Source organism: Eptesicus fuscus, chromosome 2, assembly GCF_027574615.1.
Source record: "Eptesicus fuscus isolate TK198812 chromosome 2, DD_ASM_mEF_20220401, whole genome shotgun sequence".
In the NCBI taxonomy this organism is placed as follows: domain Eukaryota; kingdom Metazoa; phylum Chordata; class Mammalia; order Chiroptera; family Vespertilionidae; genus Eptesicus; species Eptesicus fuscus.
The window spans coordinates 56,118,047-56,141,550 of NC_072474.1; the positions used below are offsets into that span (position 1 = coordinate 56,118,047).

Here is a 23,504-nt window from a genome sequence, read left to right on the forward strand (position 1 = left end):
ATCTGGAATTTATTTTCCTTCTACAATTGAAACTTTGTAGCCTGGAGCGGAGCCAAGCCTGGGGCTCCCTCCAGGCTGGCAGCCATTTGTGTTGGGGTTATAATTGAAACTTTGTTGCCTTAAGCGGGTGGGCCCGGCCAGGGTGTGCAGAAAGCTTTGCTTCCCCTGTTGCCGGCGGCAACCCTGACCTGCTCTCTCAAGCTCCATTCTGCCGCCATTTGCTTGAATTTGTTTACCTTCTATAATTGAAACTTTGTAGCTTGAATGGAGGCTTAGGCCTGGCAAGAGCAGGCAGAAAGCTTGGCTTCCTCTGTTACCTAGGAAACCTTGCTCTCTATGGCTGTAGCCATCTTGGTTTAGGTTAATTTGCATACTCGCTCAGATTGGATGGTGGGCGTGGCTTGTGGACATGGCTTGTGGGTGTGTTGGAGGTATTGTCAATTTGCATATTTGACTATTATTAGGTAGGATATTTATGATAATGGCACCCAACATAGGCAAACTAGTTCAATGATCCCTTTATATACTATAGCAGCACTTCAATTGCATTTTATTTCAAATAACGTTGATTCTCAATAAAAGTCCTTTTTCTTTAAAGTACCTTTAAATTAAAATTAAATTGTGGAATTTACATTCGGGGTTCTATACAAATTGTGCTGATTTGATTTCAAATGTCCAAATAATTTACTGACCTTTAGTCAGTTACAAACTTGTGGAACAAGCTCTATTGATTAAAATCACATTAATAGCTCAATTCCAGAAGTCAAGTTTAACTGAAAAAAAAAAGAATAATTAGTAAATCAGTACCAATATATAAAACTGCCAAGAGAATTCTTAGCAAATTCACTGTGACTTCCCACTCCCTTTGTTTTTTCATAAAAACACAATTTCCCCCTACAGAATTTGTTTACATAAATATAGGACATGCAAAATTAATATTTATACAGTAAGTTTTAGGAGGTTTAGAAAAAGAATCAATGATTATTTTAAAATTAAATTAGAAGGTAATTGATTTTTATAGCATGGACATTAAAATCTGAAAATAATATGATTTGAAGAGATTACATTTTAAAAATATAAAAAGTATAATGTTAGATTGATTTGAAAAATGACTTAAAGAAGGTTTATGTCTCAAAATGGCTCCAGGCAGCAGAAAGATTATGAGCTTATAAAGTAACTAAAAAAACATTTATTTTATGAAAGTTCTGAAGCAAAAAAAGAAAAAAGATGAGAAAAAAAAAACCTAAAATTGTATGAGGTGTTTTCTGTCGTGTTAAACAAACAGCAAATCTCTTTGTTTGAGTTTGAAAAAGAGAATATAAATAACCCATATTTTCAAAGACAGTTTTCCTCTTCACTTGACATAATTACAAAAATCAATTAACTCCAGCCTAAAGATATTTGGCAAATATGCACAAAACAGACAAAAATAAAATGTGCAATTATCTAAATAAAACTATTGTATTTTTGAAGTTTTGAGGGAAAGCAGGGAAAAGAAAAGTAAAGGAATATTTAGTGAAAACTCATTCTGTTCCAGTTACTGTTTTATTTTTTAGAACACTGAAATAAATTGTCCAAAAGTGATAAAAACCAGGGTAAATTGGCATATTCTCAAGCAATTAAAATATATGTGCAATGACATGGTTTGACAGAGACAAAATTAACTTTATTACATCTTAGCAGAAATGAGTTCCAACCTTAGTTTCAAGGGAGAAGAAGTGGATAGGAGGAGAGAGAGTGAGGAAGAAAGTGTGGAGTAGGTAGTTTGAGGAATAGGGTATGGATCTGAGTAGACTTTTCTGGGCTCTGAATTCTTGGAGAAGTTCTAGAAAATGGTATATACACTTACTGCCCCCAGAATCTTGTGGGAATAGTTCTCCAACAATTAGGTTAGCTACATGTAACATATTAGCTGGTTTCAAAGGAATTAATTACAGTGCTCCACAGCAATATAGACAGGGAAAATGGACTAATCCTATCTTAATGGAAACAATTATCCAATTCTACATAATTGGGCCATTTCCATCTCCTGGCCAATAGCCCACATTAATATATCTTTGATGATGTGACTATAGTTACTTTTTTTGGTAAAAAGTATGTTTAATAGACTATTCAAAAACTCCTTTCTATGCAGCATTCGAGTCACTTAACCTCTCAATTTGCTCATCAGCAACAGGAGGACTCAAGGCTATAGATACTAGTAACCTCTAATATTCCAACTGTAAAAGTCTAGGATTACATATTCTACAGGGAAGATGACCTAAAGATCAGGGTGTGCCCATGTCTGAAAATCACTGCGGGTGAATAAAGGACAAAGGCTGCACTCTTCTGGGGAGCACAGTGAGAGGGGGGTGCTCTCCAATCCAGTTCCACATTTGGAAAACATAGAAAGTAATGCCCTGGGTGCCAGCCAGGAAGAAAAGGAGATACGGTTCATATGAACTAGGTTATCAGGGGAAGAGCAAGAGTGTGAGGGAAGAGGCCAATGCAGGGTATCGCCTAATCCTTCTTAAGTTAAACCGGACTTTGGAACAGTGAGAATAGGGGGAAGTTTCATAGAATCTAATGATTTTACACCAGATTAAAGAAGGGCACATTTCTGTAGGAGAAGTGAGTAGAGTTTGAATCAAATTAGATAACACAGAAGTTATAGTATAATCAATGCAAAATCACAAAACAGTATTTCCTGATTTTCCCTTATAATAAAAATAATTATTTTTTAAGTATGCATCTTTGACACTTTAACTGTTAAGGCTATCCCCTTCTTATCTGGAGTATCTGCTATTTTATACAAAAATAATCAAAACTTGTTTATTTGATTATTTATCCTTTTAAAATGAAAAAAAAATTAAGCAAATTTAAATCTTTGTTGTAAATTCTCTTTATATTTCCTAGAACAATCTACTCCATATAAAAATACATGTCCTTTATTTAGTACTAAAGAAACAGCATCTGAATTTAGGTGCAAATTGATGGGATTGCCAATATCTAATGAGTTCTGCTAGGAGCGGCAGTCAAATAGCAGATAGAGAGAATGGATGTGAAAAGGATAAAAGCAGTGATTACAGATACTAATTTCTGATTTAAAAAAAAAAACAACAGTTAAGTGTATTTGTGTGAACAAAGACAACCTATACTTAGCTATTTTTCCTTTTTCTGCTGCCTGTGAAGAAAAGAGTTCTAGGTAATTAAAAAACAAGACAAAAATAAAACCTAAGTCTATTTCTTTAATCAACATAAAAGACCTAGATAAGGGGAAGGACCAACCTGTTGCTAAGTCAGAATCACTGCCTAGTGAAGGAGAATCTGCCCAGGGGAGCTTTGAGGCTGTGGCTGCGCGAAACTGCAAGCTAATCGCATGCCTGCAGACAGGAGTTTGCAATGAGAGTGCTGCCTTATTTATCCCTGTTTGCCTCCAGTCAGACCTAGTTTGCCCCTTTCACTCACGCAGAAATCTTAATACTGCCATTTCCACTCTCAAAAGGGTCCTAGTTTGGACAATCTACACTAATGAAATAGAAAGGTGCAAATTGGCCATACCCCCACAATGTCCATCAGCCAATCAGGAGTGAGTATGCAAATTAACCCAACAAAGATGGTGGGTTAATTTGCATACACAGGCACAGAGCGGCCAGGTGGAGCAGGACATCTGTTAAGTGGGGAGAGCGGTGGGGGGGGGGGGGGAGGGAACTACAGGAGCGGCGCTCTGGCCGGGAGCTAAGACTGACTGCAGGCTCCTGCGAGGCTGGGAGCGAAGCCAGGGGAAGGAAGGCCTATTCTTGCACGAATCTTTGTGCAATGGGCCTCTAGTAAATTATAAGATCCACCTATTTCAAATTAAAGGGTGTAGTCCCTAAATATCAGCATCAGTGATAACAAATAATATTCTAGCCATCTATTTAATGTAAATTTAGAGTGAAATGTCATCTTTGAAATAGTTAACATTAAATTCAGTTACTTTAACAAAGACGTTCAACTGTGATGTATATGTTGTGAAAAGCCGTATATATCACAGAACTGTACATTTGAAAGTTTTATAATCTTAATAACCATTGTCACCCCATTTTAATTAAAAATAAAATAAAGAAAAATGCCTTGCCTCCAAAATTAAAAAAATAGCGCCACAGCTGTAAATCTAAATTAATGTTTCAGAAACAGAGGTACACAGGGAGCCCTATCTGATCTTGGGTATGATTCTAATGCAAACTCAGATCCAGGTTCCTGAGTGGAAATATATTAAATTACAAGTACAGATCATGTAAGTATGGATACTGGCTGTTTGCAGAGTCTACAGGTCCATATTTTACATTTTATTACAGTTCCAGATGAGGTGGAGAGGAAACAGGAGCAAGTAAATTTGAGCCTTCCAAAGTTTCATTACTTATCTAGAGACATCACAGTTAGGGGTTGGCAAAGTGACTCAGGCAAGATTCACATAGTCTAACGCCAATATCAAATCCAGCATTTCTATTTTTGGTACCATATGCCACTCAGTTTAAGAAACAAAAAATTACTAGTCATCCCAGGTTTTGACTGACTCAGCTCACTCAGGTTATCCATCACTGGTGCTAAATGTCTTATCCCTTAATCTCTTCTACAACCTATTAGAGAGGCCGAGAGCAAGACTGAGAAATGCTGAAGCCTTCCTCCCCACTGGTGTACTCAATTGTCCATCCTTGGCTCTCTTCCAAATAGATCAACTTAGTAAGAACAAAAAAAGAGCAAGGTTCCAAAATTAAGTTCTAATAATAGGTCATACTTAAACTGATTTCACCAGATTAAGCACTGACAGTATGGATAAAAACAGGCTGAAAAGCTAGACTCTATAAACAGAGACACAGAGGAGAAAAGAAGACTGGCTTATCTGGATCCAGGCCATTCCATCCAGTGTTTTCACACATGAGCAGACACACTGTTTCTGCTCTCACATTCTTCAGACTCCACATCAGTGTTTGCAAACATTTCTTATCTGAGAACCCAGATCCTTAACTATGAAGTGTCTTCTAAGACTCTTAAAAAAAAAAAAAAAAAAGTAAGACCAACAAGATCCCTTTAGTGTGTTCTAAGTCCTAAATGGCACATGTCCCATTGCAGGCTTAGCTTCTGCCATCCTAGGAGCACAATGTTCCTTCCCCTCAGCTAATTATGTTTGCAGATAATGTGTAACTAAACAACACAAAATTCTACTGAAATGCGTTTACCCTTCTATGCTATTTTAATAATTTACACAAGGGGATTCTACTTGTAATATGCACAAAAAAATTAAATTAGCATATTTTTATTTTACTTTTAGCAACCTAAGATTCTGTCGAAGATCATTCCATGCTAAATGGAAATAGCTAAATAAATAACAGCATTAGTCTCTTAATATTAAACCCAGACTTTGATTTTTAAAAAAAAGTATACTCACATTAAGAAACGAGAATGAGATATATACTTTAAAAGGTCAGTATTATTATTTAGAATCAATAATGTGAATTGATACATAAGCACACAGAAACTAAAAGCCATAAGGCTCTTGCTGTTGTAGAATTACTATTTTCTGAATATAAGTAGCTCAAAAATAGTTCAAATGGTTCACATTTTAAATAGAAAATGACACTATTAACATTGAATCTTAGAAAAGTTTAGAAAAGAATGACAAGAAAAACACTTTGCTTTTTTAGATTAAAATAGGATTGATGGCTAAGGAGAATGGCCTTTTTTTCCATATGAGGCAGGAAGGGGCTTATTGGAAAGCTGCTCTCTGGGATATGAAACTGCATAGTCATGTCAGAATCATTTTGAGTCCAAACCAAACTCAGTTTCTCTCCTCTCATAATGGCTCCTTTCTTTCTGGGTTTCCTATATTGGTGATTATTAGCCTCCTCATCAGCTCAGTCCCTCAAGACAGCACTCAAAAATAATGTTAGACATTGTTCTTTTACCCGAACTCACTCCATGACTGAGTTGATGAATGCAAGCTTCTTAGTCTCTCTCTTAAGCAAATTCTCCTCTTCATTCCCATTTGCCATGATTGGCACAGCCCTCACCAACACACATCTAGAGTTGGAGTATCATCCCATATACCAAACGGTTTCAGTTTTGATTCCCAGTCAGGGCACATAGCCAGTGAGGTCCCATACAGGAGGCAACCTATGGAGGTTTCTCTCTCTCCCTCTCCCTCTCTCCCTCCCTCCCTTTGTTCCTCCTTTCCACTCACTCTAAAATCAATTTAAACAAAGAAAAAACATATCCTCAGGTAAGAATATAAAAAAGAATAGATAAGTGCTGGGGATAGTGTAGAGAATCCTTGTACACTGTTGGTGGAAATGTAAATTGTGCAATCACTATGAAAAACAGTATGGAAGGTACTCAAAGGATTACAAATAGAACTATAGTATGATCCAGTAATTTCACTTATGGGTATATATCCAGGACTTGAAATCAGGAATTCAAAGAGATATCTGTGCCTCCATGTTCACTGCAGCATTATCCACAACAGCCAAAATAAAAAATAAAAACAAACAAAGTGTCTATCAAAGGATGAATGCATAAAGAATATTCCATTATTCAGCCACGAGAAACAAGGAGATTCTGCCGTTTGTGACAGCTTGGATGAACCTTGAGGGCAGTGTGCTAAGTGAAATAAGTCAGATCAGACAGAGAAGCCAATATTCTATGATATCACTCAAATGTGGGATCTAAAAAAGCTTGCCTCAGAGAAACAGAGGGTAGAATAGTTACTAGGGGTTGGGGGGTGGTGGAGGAATTGGAGAGATTAATCAAAAGGTAGAAACTTTCAGTTATAAAAAAGGTTCTAGTAATCTAGTATATGGTATGGTGATTATAGTTAATAACTAGAGGCCGGGTGCACTGGGGAGGGGTGTTCCTCAGCCCAGCCTGCACCCTCTTCAATCTGAGACCCCTCGGGGGATATCCAACTGCCAGTTTAGTTGGACATCCCTCTCACAATCCAGGACAGCGGGCTCCTAGCCACTCGCCTGCCAGCCTGATTGAAACCTAACTGCTCCTCTGCCTGCCCGATCACCCCCAACTGCCCTCCCCTGCAGGCCCGATCGCCCCCAACTGCCCTCCCCTGCTGGCCTGATCGCCCCCAACTGCCCTCCCCTGCAGGCCTGATCATCCACAACTGCCCTTCCCTGCCGGCCATCTTGTGGTGGCCATCTTGTGACAACTTGGGGGCAGCCATCTTGTGACGACATGTGAGTGACCATCTTGTGATGATGGGAAGGTGTGACGCCACCTAGGCTTTTATTAGTATAGATACGGTATTATAAACTTGAAAGTTGCAAAGAGTATAGATCTTACATGCTCTCACCACAAAACAATGCAATTTTTATGTGATGGGATGGAGGTGTTAATGCCACTGTAATAATCATTTTGTAATATATAAATATATCAAATCATAATGCTGTAGACCTTCAAGTTACACAGTGTTATATGACAGCTAGATCTCAATAAAGCTAGAAAAAATAGCCTCTTCTCTGCCTCTGAGGTTGTTTTGTAGAAGCTTTTCTCCTCATTCTTTCTGATTTATATGGATTTAAAGTGAACTATTCCATTGGAAATTCAATCAAGAGCCACAGCATTAAGCTCAATCAGTTTCAATAAGCTCTTTGTCTGCTCATCACTGCAGAATAGAGTATCTTAGTTTATAGTTGGAGTAAAAGATACAGTATTAAATTATCAAAATATCAATTATTTGGATTAGCTTTATTATTAATTACTATAAGCACATAATAACATCAATACAAGATCAAGAAAATAATTAACTCCTCAAGGATACTTTCTAAAATAATTGTTCATACTTTCTTAGAACCCAAGGGTGTGATAGAAGTTGTTAATACTAGCAAAATATGAATTACAAAAGTATAACACATTACCTTTTTTATATTTGTATTATGAAATATTAAAAACATGGATTAGCCGAAACCAGTTTGGCTCAGTGGATAGAGTGTCGACCTGCGGACTGAAAGGTCCCGGGTTCGATTCCGGTCAAGGGCATGTACATTGGTTGCGGGCACATCCCCGATAGGGGGTGTGCAGGAGGCAGCTGGTCGATGTTTCCCTCTCATCGATGTTTCTAGCTCTCTGTCCCTCTCCCTTCCTCTCTGTAAAAAATCAATAAAATATATATAAAAAAAAAACACACATGGATTATTCCAAACTTCCTCTGATGGTACTGATCCGATTGTTCCCTCTGCACGTTCCTTCCTCTCTTCTCTCTCACTTCAGCACGTAAGGGCACTCCCTGCCCTTACTACAGGAGAAACAACGGTTCCAAGACAAGGTTCTGAAGAGCAGAGAAAGCAGCTTGCTTGATGAATCCATCCCAGAGCGTCATGTTTGGACACAGACTTCTGGATTGTTCTCTCACTTGCCATTGAATGACCCTGGCATATTATAAACACTCTCTTCCCCTCCAAGAAATGTTGGGGACTGGGCCATCCTATGTGGTGGGTGGGGTCTAACCAAAGGTGGAACTGAAAAGTACCAAGGGATTTTACTGTAAGGAGAGGCAACGGGAACACGTATCATCACTTACAAATCAATTACAAAGTTTCAGATGTATGCATGAAATCAACACTTGTGTAACCACCACTCAGCTTAATACCTAAGACACGAGCAGTAATATTGACACCATGCAGCTCTCCTAGATCACATCAATCACTTTCCCTTCTCACTTCTCTTCAGATGAACCCCAACCTAATCACTAACCATACCTTTGTGTTTGTTTTTGTCATGTGTGTCACAGTTTCTTTCTAAAAGTGAAATGTTCAATGTCTTCCTGATGATCTATAAGATAGCATCACCTGGGAATAAACAATGTAGATGCTCCTTAAACAATGTATACTGATGGGAATGTCAGACTAGCACAGCGCATACATAACTACCTAACGTGTTTTAAAAGTAAAGCTGGAATCTATATATTTTCTTTTAACCCTTTGCACTCGCTTGCTTTTTTCTCGATTCCTTTTATTCTAATGCTAAGCGTGTCGAGTCACACTCGACATCCGAGTGCAAAAGGTTAAATGTCACCATGACACACAGAAACTGAGCTAATCATGGGGGTCCTAGCTGTCAAGTGGCATTAACCTTGAAGGACATTCTTTTCCCAAAATAATATTCTCCCTTCTGTCCCAGCCTGCGCCATTCACAGTATTCCTCTTTGTGACCTGGAAGCTTCAATCCTCTTACAGGTTCAGCAGCTAAGAGGAAATTTTATCTTCAGAATCTAAACAATATTTAGAGAAATTAAAAGTGTATCTTCTCAGCAAACCTGTTCATATAAGCATTCAGAGGTTGAATTTCCGGTTTATGGATTACTGAAAACCATTTGTGCCCTATTCCTTGCTTTCAGCCATTTCATTGCTGATTAACATTGCCACTGAAGGGTGAACAAGAAAAATAAAAAGAATAAGAACATCCATTTTTGCTGCTTATTAACTGAACTCTTATGGAGAAATAGAAAGTATTGACTAGTTAGTTTTTGAACAATTCCAATTTTTAATGCTTGTCCTATTCAAAATTATACCTACATAATTAAAAGTTGGTATTAATATGTTTTCCCAATAACACTTATTCCACTTGAAAAGGTAACTAATGTTACTTGTTCTGTGAGGTAATTTTCTCTGTGTGTTTGCTACAGTAAAAAACTGTCATTTTCATTGATGTTCTACACATCTAGAAGAAAGCACAGATTAGTAGTATGAAATAGTAGCATACTAATAACTTCAAAAGAGGAAGAAAAAATAAAAATAAATGTATTTTCTCTATACCCAAGAAACCAGGCTGAGAGGGATGAGCTGATATGTGGTAATAAATTTAGAAATGGTCTCATTACTTCTATTAATTACAGGATAACTGGATCTCAAAGCCACCTCCTTTACAGGACCTTATAGCATAACTACTGCCATCTATAGAAAACAAAAAAAAAAAAAGATGAAAAGAAGCAAATAGTAGAGACTTTCTCTTAGCTCTATGGCATAACAGTATTGTTTTTGTACCCTGTAGGTACAACAAGGTGAATGATTAACCATCAGAAAATTGAATAAAGAGATTTCTACTATAAATGAAGACCTTCTGTAAGTGATCCCTATCACATAATTTTTTCTGAAATATATTTTAGCTTTATGGCAACTTAAAGGCATCATAAAGATGGCATTTATTGAATTATCATCATCCCCTTTGTCATAATAGACCATAGCTTTTCAACTGTGAGTCCTGAATTGCTCTACCTTCAGCTTCCTGATAATAAAGTATGAACTCAGAAGGCAGATATACCTAAAAACATCTAAAGAATGAAAACCATGTATTACGTGTGCATTTTTGTATTCAACATAATAGGGACTCATAAGCATTTATTGATTTTTTTTAAATGTTACACATGTCATGGTTTTCATGTACCTTAAAAGTATATTTTTTTGCAAATGAATATGAAGATATAGATTGTGATTTCTTAGCTTGAATGCAATGAACTATCAAAAATGTCCAAAATCCAACTTGACTGAACCACCAAAGAACAGGAGAGTAATCCCTCTCAAATCTGTGCATGAGCCCATGCTAATGACGTGTTAAAATTTTTAACAGTTTTATTAAGAAGAAATTTATCATGATTTTCATAAAGTCCATGCCTTCTTTCATCTTTGCTGAGAATTGCCGGTATTTCTAAAAAGAAAATTCTCTAGTTTCCTGTTGTCACCATTCACAGAATCAGCAAAGAAGAGAAGAGATCCGACATTGGAGAGCAAGACAGTAATTGCCACTATACTACTAACGCAGTTTTGTCTGTTGTCAGATTGTGGAGATTATCAAAAGGAAGAATACCTCTTCTAGATTTTAATTCACCCTAAACTGCATGCAACAGAGCACTAGAACTGACTCTTTCATCCTGCTATAACTTCTAATAGATTATCTGTTCTTTGGTTTTTTAAGGTAATCAGCCAATCTAAAATGAGCTGTCAGAGTGGTATGACATTTCAATGATGTACAGGTTAAGTAAACTAAGCACTTCACCAATTTCAGGTGCTCATTCTAATTTAAATTTTGATTTAAATCTTCTTAGCATTTCTTTCAAATGATTACATATCACCACCTAGGAAGTTATAAAATAGTAAATTTAAAATATTTTTTTTAATATTATGTATCTCATTAATTATGTTTGTATGTTCCAGCCGTAACAGTTTGCTTTTTTATTTGTCATCGTTATGCCCAAACCACAGGACTCCTATCCCCTCCCTGTTCATGTAGTCCATGTTTACACATCAATTAATAAATGTAACCAAGCAGAAAAAAAAACATGTGACATTCATATTACATTGTTCCCATAAGACAAAAATGTTTTTATAGAGGAGAAAACACTGGAAATCTCTCTTTCTCTCTCTCTCTCTCTCTCTCTCTCTCTCTCTCTCTCTCTCTCACACACACACACACACACACACACACACAAATATAATTCACTGACATCTAGCATTCTTATTTCAAAACAAATCTTATTTTAGTGGCAAAATCAATGTAATATACATAACTTATGTTACTAATAGGAGACCAATGAAATAATTAAGATTCATTTTTAGGAGGCTGAATTCTGAGATTAGAAAATTTAGAACATTTCCTTTCCTCATTTTCACCTATGACTAAAGATCTGTCAGCTATGGTATAGCACAAATAGAAGTGAAACTTCCAAAAAAGGAACTATTTAAATGTGTCACTGAAAATTAATATCACATGAATTTCTTTCATCTATTTAACTTCTATGTAGCAATGATATGCATTGCCTTGTGAAATAACTATTTTTTAAAAATTGTTCCAAGGCCGAAACCGGTTTGGCTCAGTGGATAGAGCGTCAGCCTGCGGACTGAAGGGTCTCGGGTTCGATTCCGGTCAAGGGCATGTACCTTGGTTGCGGGCACATCCCCAGTAGGGGGTGTGCAAGAGGCAGCTGATCGATGTTTCTAACTCTCTATCCCTCTCTCTTCCTCTCTGTAAAAAATCAATAAAATATATTAAAAAAAAAAAAAATTGTTCCAAAATGATTTTTAAGTAAATCAAATGCATACTAGAAGTGAAACCTATAATCAATTCAAATGTTTCTATTTATTGCTACAAGAGGATTTTATGCTATTTTAATACTGCTACATAGGAATACTGTAAATTCTTAAAATTAGTACATTAAATTACATATTGATTCTATTTGTAATGGCATATCAATATTCTTTAAGGTATAATCCATGCGTAATTTCAGGTAAGACATTTTTATCTAAGTTTGAGTGCTAATCTGGGAAATGAAATAAAGCAAAATGCAGAACAACTAATAGAGTCTGTTTCAGAAAGGACATCTAAGCTTTCTCTGGTTAATTCTACTGGCATTGGCCTGTATCACTTGATCCAAGGTTACAAAAACAAACAGACAGTGCTATCCAATCACTTGCTGTCCAAACTAAGGAATCAAATACATTTACATAAAAAGAAATACTTTATTTTAAATCCTCTTTCTGAAAAATTCTTATGAATAAACTTTTTAAAAATTATCATCTATATCCCAACTCACCTTTATTTTTTAATAAAATTTTATTTTTTAACCTTTATTGTTGAAAGTATTCCATATGTCCCCTTTTTTACCCCATTGACCCCCTCCAGCCAGCCCCTGCCCCCAGCCCAAGGCCTTCATCGCACTATTGCCTGTGTCCATGAGTTATGCATATATGCAAACTAGTTATTTGGTTGATTATCTCCTACCCACCCACCCTTCCCATCCTTCCCTCCAAGATTCCACAGTTAAAATCCTCCCTTTACCTCAAATCCCAGCCCCCACTCCTATGTTTTCCCTTATAGCAACCCTCATAGAGTTCCTCATGTCCTATTATATTTTTGAATCCTCCCCAATCAGTATTTTGTCAGTTCCAATCCACGGAAACCACTTTTTATCTAAGTTACCTTGGTCCTCAACATTTTCAAATGCGGTAGTCAAGTCTCAATTTTCATTTACAGAATTTAACAGGGTGTCTCGTTTGCTTCTTCTTGATACTTTACTTGCTTAGTTTCCAGAACAACACACCCTCTGCTTTTCTTTCTAACTCACAGATCATCCATTTTGTTCTTTTCCTGGATCCTCTCCCTCTACATTTTGGGCTGTCCCATGGCATAGTTCTGGAGTTCTCTCTACACAGTTATTCCCTGAATAGGCTACCTCCCCCCACCCCCATTTCTTTGAAGACTATGTCTATAATGATGAGTTCTAAATATATAGCTTGAATCCATAAATTCCAGACTCATAGAATCAAATGCCAACTTAAATTCTCAAATTTGATGTGTCATAGGAATATCCAATTGAATAAATGCAAATTTTAATGTCTATCTAAAGCTTGGCCATTGCCCATGTTTCCAATTTTAGTTAATAGTAAGACATTTCACCCTCTTAATTCAGGTAAAATACCTTAGAACCCACTTTTCTTCCTCTGGATTTCTCCCAGTTGAATCATCAATCAGAAAAACCCTCTTTCTTCTACTTTCAGAATATATCTACAATCTGTAAACTACTCAGTTAAGTTACAAACTAGTCCAATTCACTATTGTCAAGCTAAAATTCATACAGTATGTCTTTTCCACCCAGTCTGCCCAAGCAGAGAAGCTTACCTTTCTAAAATACAAACTATGTCATACACATTTGATCTCAACACTCCACTGGGCCACCTATATACCCGGATGACCTAAATACCTTAGCATAACTATCATAAGTCCCTACACGGCCTTCCTTAGTTAGCTCTCGGACCTTATTTCCTTCTGCTGCCTGCTTTGCTCATTAAAGTTTAGCCACAGTGACTTCCAAGGTGTTCCTTAGTGTCTTGTCTCAGGGCCGTTGCCTTTGTTATGCCTTCTGCCTGAAATCCTATTCATCAGATAGCCACATGACTGATTTCCTTTCTTTGAGTCATGTCTCTGCTCGGATGGCCGTCTCTTGAGAGAGGTCTTACTGAAATGAGTTCTAGGGACAAAATAGGCAGATTTAGGGAGTCTTAGAGATAAGGAGGGTCCATGGGAGAAGAATACATAGATGGAGACTTGAAGATGCCAGGGAGCTTATCTTACTTGTACAGAGGATAGAGAAATACCACAGGCAGATGGAAACATTTCTGGCCTAAGCAATTAAAACATCCATAAACCAAGGACAGACAGGGGTATCTCTGGCCTGAGCAATTAAAGTGATCATAAGTTAGACCAAAAGTAGCCCTGATCTGAATAGCTGGGAGAGCTATAAGGCTTTCTCTGACAGCACAACTGGGAGAAAACCATCTATACTAATAAAAGGGTAATATGCTAATTAGACTGGGTCAACTGGCCATCTTCCGGACGTCGGAATTCCTTCTGGACAAAGCAATGGTGATGGGGGCTGAGGCATGGCAGTTGGGGGCGAGATCAGGCAGGCAGAGGTAGTTAGGGGCAATCAGGCCAGCAGAGGAGAGCAGTTGGGGGTGAGATCAGGCTGGCAGGAGAGGGCAGGTGGGGGCGAGATCAGGCCGGCAGGGGAGGGCATTTAGGGGTGATCAGGCAGGCAGGCAGGCAGAGGCAGTTAGGGGCGATCAGGCAGGCAGGCAGAGGCAGTTAAGGGCGATCAGGCAGGCAGGCAGGTGAGCAGTTAGGAACCAGTGGTCCCAGATTGCAAGAGGGATGTCCAATTGGAGAGGGTGCAGGCTGGGCTGAGGGAAACCCCCCCACCCCCACCCCCACCCCTGTGCACGAATTTAATGCACCGGGACACTAGTAAGATAATCAAAAGTGACTCCAATCAGCAAGATAAGGTGAGGGAAAGTGGGGGAGGCAGCATGTGGGCTTTGAGCTTTGAAATTAATACCATATAGCAGAATAACCAATGAGGAAAGCAGGGGTGGTCCCAAATTAAGGAAAGGGACCAATAAAAAAAGGTCAGATTCAAACAAAGAACTACAGCATATATGAACTGGCGACAAAGGGACAAGAGGGAGGGGATCTTTTAATTTTCCCATTAGAGGAAGACAACAGGCTGTTCCCATTTGGGGGGGGGGGTGTTGCTCCCCATGGGGTTCCCTTTGGGGACATTCCTGCCCAGATGGAGTTTATACCTGCTTCCAATAAAATTCTAAACTTTGTATTAAATAAGCCTTTTTGTTCGCGAGTTTATTCTTCAAACTTCATGAGGACAAGAACCCACGGGAAGAAAAGTCTGTACCCCATACCCCACCTTTCATTACCAGATCACCCTATTCACAATAGCAACTTCATTCACCTGCCATTCCCTCATTTTTCTTCATAGATTTATCACTACCTGACATTATAACATTATGTTTTCTTATTTCTCCTTTGCCTGCCCGATGAGGATGTAAACTCCTTAAACTAAAAGAAGAGAGGTTACTTGTTCAACATTCCGGGGCCTAAAAGCAGTACTTCATAGAGAAGAGATTCGGAATAAGTGTTTGTTGAATGAAAACACCTGCTCCCAGTTAGCACCCATACTACATGTTGGTAGTAGTGCTTACCTTACCCTGCAGTTTCAGGAACATTAACATTTAGAATTATAATGACTTTAATAATGAAGCAAACACCCTATTTATGTACTCAGAGCAATGAAATATGATTATTTCTAAAAGTTATTTGAATTATTAGGGAGTGAAAAAAAGTATAAGAATTATTTTAATAAAATTAACTACTTGATCTTTTTCATGATTAAATATTTGTTAATAAGAAACTTGACTCCGAATTATTTAAAATTTCTAACAGACACAGGCAGGTGCTTAGCTTCTTGTCCTTGCCTCTGAGTTTCCCTATGTTCACCTGGAGTCGCTTTCAAGTGGTCAACCCAGCCTCAGCTGCACATGAATAACCACTAGGTAAGCAACAATAAGGTAAAAGAACACCTGGAGAAGGAACCCAAAACTTTGAAGATCTTTGACAAAATACTGAATGTTTCTTTTACTTTCTAGTGATACCAAACATATGTGGCTATTCCTGGTGTGCATCCAGCTTGTAAATTCCAAAAGTTACAGTGGTCTGTGATGGTTAGAGCATAAGACTACTAATTTCTCCAATCAGCCTTAATAAGCATTAGTATTTCAGTGAATATAACACATTAGTATTAATGCTAGGCATAAGAGAAACAAAATCTAAAAAGAAAAAAATCCACCTCTCTCAATCTACTACTTGCAGTTATCTAGAATATCTGATGAACAAATATGTTATTCATAATTCTTATTCATACCCTAAAAATCTTCATTTTAAGCATCCTTAATTTGTGTGATTAAGGTTTTATTCTCCACCTATTTCCCCTAATATAGTTATGTTTTAATTCACTCTCCACCTAGCTATTAAGCACAGTTATATGAACCACGCGACTGGATCTCTTCTACAAATTCCTGAAATATAGTATTTTATTTATTCCTCAAATATAATATTTTAGTATTTTTTTCTTATCCTTTAGCTATCCATCTGATCAGTTGATTTTGTTCTGGGCTTTCAATAGCACATTATCCCAACAGTTTATTAATTAATATTGGCACAGGGCAAGGTCTAACATAATATGACTAACTGTTCCTTCATTTAACCTATTATTGCATGTGATTTTTGTTGATGCTAAAACTAATTTATCATGTTAAAGTTGACTAAGTTTCATCCTCTTATAATGGGATGTACTAGAAGAAAAATTTTGCCTCTTTAAAAAAAATTCAATAAACAAAAAAAGGTGTAAGTGATAACAGACATTGGTTGTATATTACTATACAAACCAGATGGTGGTGGTATGTGTGTGGAGATTGATACAATACATAAAACAATAATTATCAGTCCAAAATTATCTGAAGACATATATGATCATTCACAAAATTCAATGATGATACTATTTTTACGTATCTGTATTTGTGTTCATATATATGTTTATTCATAGCTCCATGTGTATGGGATTCATGTTACAAACAGCAATCAGTTCTGAACTCCAAATGTTCAATAGGAAAGCAGAACCACTGCAGTGAAGAAATCACTTAGCAAACTCATTCACTAATGTCTGTTTACACCAGCATTGTTATGCATTTTTACAAACTTCTTGGTGTCTTAGACTTTTCAACAGAGAATGAGTATTAGTTTAAGAATATATTTTGTGATATTTCAAATTTGTGAAAATTTACATCACTAGGTCTAGGAAGCTCATCTATCTACAGAATAGAGGGTGTTGATAAATCCTAAAACTAAATTCTTACAAGAATAAGAGACAGGATATGATATTTCCTCTTCAGGTTTGAAAATAAAAACCACCTGTACTTTACAACATCACAGGCCTTGTTAAATGGCATTTTTCCCCCTGAGGATATAAGAGAATATATATATTTCATGTGATTTTCAAATAGGACAACAAGGAACAGCTCAGAATGTAGTGACACCTAATGGCAAAGCTATCTTGGTAGGCCATAAATATATTTTCTAATAAATGTATTTGTAGTAAAAATCTAAGTATTCCTACTCATCAATATGCTGTCTTTAATCTGAAATATCATGAGGATTCACTAGCAATGCCAAGTACTGGACTTTGTTGAACTAAAAGAATCTATGCAAGTAAAAAATTCTGCATGAAAAAGTGTGGTTTTAAAATTACAATAACCCTTTGAGATAAAATTACAGTATGATAAATTTAGCTTTAGAGATTAGAATTAAATGTAATGCATCTTCCATTACTTTTAAGAATTTCAACTGGTTGTTAAGGTTGGATAAGTTGAAAGTTAATCACCTTGATTTTTATTCATATTTTAATTGAAATTATAGGAGGTATTTGCTGAACGAACATTTGGAGTAGAAAGCAAAGGTCCTTAGTGTGCTCACTTATTAGTCATGTCATAGTTGATATCATTGAATAATAACATTGTCTAAGTTAATGCACATCTAAACTGTGCTCAAATAACTGTTTTAATGACACAGAGTAAAGGTAAAGTATAAACTTATTTTAAATTCAGGAGCTACTTCTTAATACAGTATAAGTTTATACTATATATTACCCATAATTCAGAGAGCAGTAAACTCTTATAAATAATAAGAGGATACTTTAAATCATTGAGATATTTTATACAGAGGGAAGAGTCCTTGATGACTCCTGGGGGCTATCATTAAACAATGCAAATCACAGTGGAAATGCTTTTACATTCTGTATTTGATAGAACAGTCCTCAATAGCAACAGAATAAAAACTGATGGTTTAAATCCACCCTCAATTTTTGTTTTATAATGCATTGACACCTTTTACTCAACCACCAATTTTGTACTTTAATTTGCACTTTCTCATGATGAAAATACTCTGAATTGTGTAAGGCTTCTCAAATGTCATAGTTGATGATTATGATCTTGGAGGATAAAGCATCAATGGCTTATGAGAAAAACATGAATAAATGCTTGGTTTCTATTTCCTGCTGGCATAAGGTATTTTACCATGACTGCCAACAACAAAAACATGCTAGTCATTTTTGTAATAAATGAATAAGTACTCAGTGTCAGTGTTTCCTTGCAGAGATATATAACTGAGGATAGCTCATTTCAATCAGTTCTGTGAGCACAAGAACCAGATAAAGAAATGAGCATACATTAAGCTGCTAAAACATGAGATCCTCCATATTAGATATGAAGCAAAGCACAAACTGTGCAGTTGGCTGGAAATGCCACCTAATCCCTGCTTAATTAAAGCAGTGCTCTAAACTCCTGTTGTGTTAAGGGAGTCAAGAGTGTGAGACGACTGATGTATGAAGAAAATAGCACTCGGCGTGGCTAATCTCAAAGACTTTGGAGCTTTCTAGCTACATAAATCAGAGCGACTTTTGAATAGCCTCATAAAACACAGTATCATTGCCATTCCACTCACGACTTTTTGGTTCTTCCTACAGCATGCAGATCATTAGGAAACTTCTAAGCAATCAAGTAATGTGGGTCTGATGAAATTACTCAATCAATGCACAGCCTTAAAGTAGAAGCATAATTTCAAAATTGCATAGTTTTTATGTGTCAAAAGACCTTTCTTTGGGGTGGGGGCTGAAGAAGATCACAACGGAGGTGATCCATTTCTACATACTGTGTCTGTGTGTATGAATATTAAACAGTGTATATAATTATCAAAATTTTTAAAAATGTGCTTTAACAGAAACACAAAGTAATGATATTATGCGTTTTGACTGCAATAAATACATTTCCATTTCAATCATTAATTTAATCATTAGAATATACCTCATCATTGTAGTGAACTAATGTGTTTAATAAAACATGTTAGAGTTTAAAATATGTAATTAACTATATTAATCTACCTGCATGAATAGTAGAAAACAAAGAGAAAGAAAGAAGAATGGAGAGAGTTTTCATACATATAATTTGGTTCAATACCAAAAGGATTCAATATTTAAAGAACCTCTTATAATGGAATACTATTCAGCCATAAAAAAGAAGGAAATCTTACCTTTTGCAACAGCATGGATGGACCTGGAGAGTATTATGCTAAGTGAAATATATTAACCTCTGAAGTGCATACAAATTAGTCTTGAAAAAGACAAGTAGCATATGATCTCACTTATATGTGGAATCTAATGAACAACATTAACAAACAAAAAAGAAACAGACTCATAGATACAGAGTCAGAGGGGAAGGGGTTTGAGGGATGAGTGAAAAAGGTAAAAGGGATTAGAGAAAAAAAAAAGTTAAAAACGCAGACAACAGTAGTTGCCAGAAGGAAAGGGGGGGAGGGGAGATAAGAGGGTAAAAAGGGGCTAAATGGTGATGGAAGGAGACTTGACTTAGCGTGATGAACACACAATACAATATACAGATGATGTATTATAGAATTGTACACCTGAAACCTATATAATTTTATTGACCAATACATTCAATTGAATTAAAAAGAAAACTAAAAGTACAAAGTCACTGAGATCAAGGTGCTGTCTTACACTAAATCTATATGCCCCACACTGAAGTATGTGTGGAAGGTGTTCAATAAATACATACAGGATGGTGAAAACACAGGCAAACAAAAGGAACCTATTGCAGCAGTGTCTTTTATCTTTCCAGCTTGCCTGAACTACACATTACAGCTACTTTCTGCTTAAACACATCACATGAGGCTGTGGAAACCTTTCATTTCTGCATATCTCCTTATATCTCTAGAGTTGAAATATTCTTCCCCTCCTGTTTCATCACTTTCATCCCTTTAGTCCTGAAATAATATATTTACCATACGCATATTTCTCAGATTAAATATCAAATGAAAGCAGTCACCTCTTAAACGTAATTAATTCTCTTTTCCTATCCAACCAAGCAAGTAAACTGATCCAATGAATAGTAACAGGTGCTTTAAAATTTTAATATATGAGCATTTAGTTTTGAATTTATTATACTCAGCCTGGGGTAGGGGTGGAAGGGGGAGATAATTTTAACCTCTGAAGTGCACACAAATTAGTCTTACTTCTGTCATTTTTTTTAATTTAGGAGATAACATTTTCACTATATTGTAAAAGATATGGAGCATTTGAAACAATCATCAATTTGCTAGCTTCATGGCATTATTAGGTAGTCTATAAAAGAAGCTAATCCTCTTGTCTAATGTACTAATTGCATTCAAGTCCAATTAATTGTCTAAGAAGTAACGATTTCTTTTAGTAGGACATGCACAGTTCATGCATACAACCAGCTTTCTAAAGAAATCTGTCATTTGTACACAGTTACTTTTTTGGTCGGGTTATAAATAAGTAAGCCATGTCACACTGACAGACAACAGAATGGAAAGGAGAAAAAAAATACAACAGTTGTGTTCTATTTTGAAACAAATAGCCCAGACTGCATTGCAAAATAGTATTCATCTGGTAAAGGATAGCAAGAGCTGTAGGTGTTTGCAAATAGAGTATTTATTGTGTAGACCACAGAATAAGCAATAAAATAAGCATGTATCCACAAGCCTTCCCTCCTGCGTGATAAAGAGCATACGGCAGAAACCCCTAATCATAAAATGAATGCAAAAGTGCAATAATATATATCTCCATTCCTGTTGCAGTCATTTACACTGGACATAAATATAAGTCATTTATTTAAGAGGAGCACAGTTCATTTCTGAACTCCATCAAAACATTACTGAACCCCTCCATAAGACCATAATTTCTCCCAGGAAAGTTCAGAACCCCCGGGCACTATTAGCCCCCAAGCAAAAGGTGATCTAGCAGGCAAGCTATCTAGCGTTTAATTTACTTAATGCCTAAGTGCAAGGTTTTCTGAATTCTGACCTCATTACTCCTTGCACAGAGACATATGGTTCTATTGATATAAATAATAGAGAATGGCAGACATGTTTACAAAGACAATCTCTGAGACCCAGAGAGAGGGAGCCCCCTGGAGCTGAGGGGCCGGCCTCTTGGGGCACGCACATGATAGAAGACCCTGGCTTGGGCAGGCACAGCCGCCACCTGCAGCAGGTTAGGCTCACAGGAGCCAGAGAGAGGGAGAGGGAGAGCCAAGGAGGGGGAGAGAGAGAGAGAGAGAGAAGGAGGTGGAGGGAGGAGAGGGAGAGTGTGTGTGTCTGTGTGCTGCGCGGGGGAGGGGCAGGGGGACTGAAAGGGGAGATGCTGCGACCCATCTGTCTCCTCAATTTGCAGAACATCACGCCGTGCGGACAGATAAAAGTCCTGTGCCCAGAAATATTCCCCAAGAGGGGCCTCTCTCCAGCCCAATAAAGGAATCTCGCTGGCCCGCACAGGCGAATTTCCGAAAAGGAAATTGCATTAAGGCAGAAAAGGCTGCGCGAGCTCCTCTCTCCGCTCAGCTCTCACGGATTAGCAAGTGAGAAGAGTTGGAGCCTGGAGCTGCGAGCGCCGTGCATGATAATGACGCGGAGCCCCCGCCCGCCCCCGGCCGCCTCGGCCAGTCGGGTCGCCTATAGGTGGGGCCAAGAGCATCTCCCCTCGGCTCGGCGTCCTCCTCCCGGAGTCTGGCCGCCCCGCCGTAGCCCGAGCGCCTCCGCTCTAGGCCCGGCGCTGCAACGGAGAGTCGCCGGCGAGGCGAGGCAGGTGTCGGCCAGGCGGCCCACGAAGGTGCCCGGCGCGCGTTTGCTCCCCGAGCGGCCCCCGAGCGAGCGCCGTGGGGCCGGGCTGGCCGCCGCGCCAGGCCCGGAGGTCGCGAGCGAGGCAGCGAGGCGCGCGGATCCCGGTCCCCGCTACACCGCCCCCGGCCCCTCCCGCCACCGTCGCGGCGACTCTGCGCGAGGACCGCAAAGCCGAGGGGACGCGGAGAGGCGGCGGCGGCGGCGGTGGCGGGCGCCTCCAGCAGCCCGTGCCCATCGCACGGCGCTGCGGCGAAGGCAGCCGGCTCGCTCACGTTGCAAAACCACCTGTTCGATCCGAAGGGAGCGCCCCCCCACCTCCCACCCCAGTTCCCTTCGCCTCGCAGGTGACACCTCTCCGGTTCCCTCCAAGATCATCTTTCAAAATAGAGCGAGTGTGTATCCGGGGAAGAAGATGGGAAAACTGAGTCAGTCCATTCATTCAACTTCCCTTCCCCAGACACTGAAAACCCCGCACGCCCCGGCACACACGCACCCCGGGGTAAACTCGAGACACCCCCCCCCCCCCAACACGCGTGCAGCCCACACTCCGCGATGCACCGCCACCCGACGGCACCAGCCCGGGGCCGCGCACCCTCCGCACCCTCCGGGGAGACGGACCGAGCGCGAGGGAGGAAGGGTCTGTGGCAGCGGCCGCCGCCGAGCAGCCACACCGCAGGGCGGAGAGGGGGACGCCCCGGGGAAAAAGCACTGGCGAACCGGAGCGGTGCAGAGTACCCCCGGGCAGCCCCTGCCCTCACTTACCGATGTGGATGATCGAATCCGCGCTCCCCGCGTCCCAGGTTCGAGACCACCACACGGACAAAACCAAGAGCCAGGGGAAAACTTCCATCTCCTCCTCGGCCGGGTTTCTTTCACGGTGGGTTTTCTTTGCACGATTATTGAAAACGACACGCCGTCCAAAGAGTTGGGAGGTCACGGTGGAGTTTGGCACAGCTTTTTTTTTTTTTTTTCTTCCCCCCCGCTCCTAAATTCCTACTGCCGGAGCAAAGCCTTGAATCAGTCGCCGAGGAAGGCAGGGCGAATCAGAGGAAAGAGCTCAGCCCGAGGAATCCTCCTTCGCAAAGCCGTGTCACTCGGCAGGGAATGTTGGCAGCGCCAGAGTTGTTTGCAGTTTGGCTTTTGGGAAAAATAAATAAATAAATGTAGCCAGCCCCGGCCGCACTCGGGCAGGGGGAGAGGCTGGAGCTCAGACCTTGCCCATCGCGGCGCCGGGCCCGGGTCTCGCGTCCCGGCTCCGCAGCAACTTCCCACAGACCCACCCCCCTTCACGCCGGATGTCCCCCTCCCCCTCCCCAGCCAAAAAGCACGGCCCCCCCCGCTCTGGCCCTCACGGCCCCGCAGAGAATCACTTGTCTTCGTTGCCAAAATAAAATCTAAGTGGAAAGGAAAGAGTGGGAGATTCCGAG

At 39.1% G+C, this 23,504-nt stretch overlaps 1 protein-coding gene across 1 annotated transcript in view; it reads right to left on the minus strand.

Moving 5' to 3' along the window:
- Positions 1–22,927, minus strand: part of GRID2 (glutamate ionotropic receptor delta type subunit 2) — a 1,386,076-nt gene extending 1,363,149 nt beyond the window's left edge. Inside the window, exon 1 of the mRNA XM_008143549.3 lies at positions 22,840–22,927. Within this exon, the coding sequence (XP_008141771.1) occupies positions 22,840–22,927 (88 nt within the window). The remainder of the gene's footprint in view (positions 1–22,839) is intronic.
- Positions 22,928–23,504: the final 577 nt, after the last annotated feature.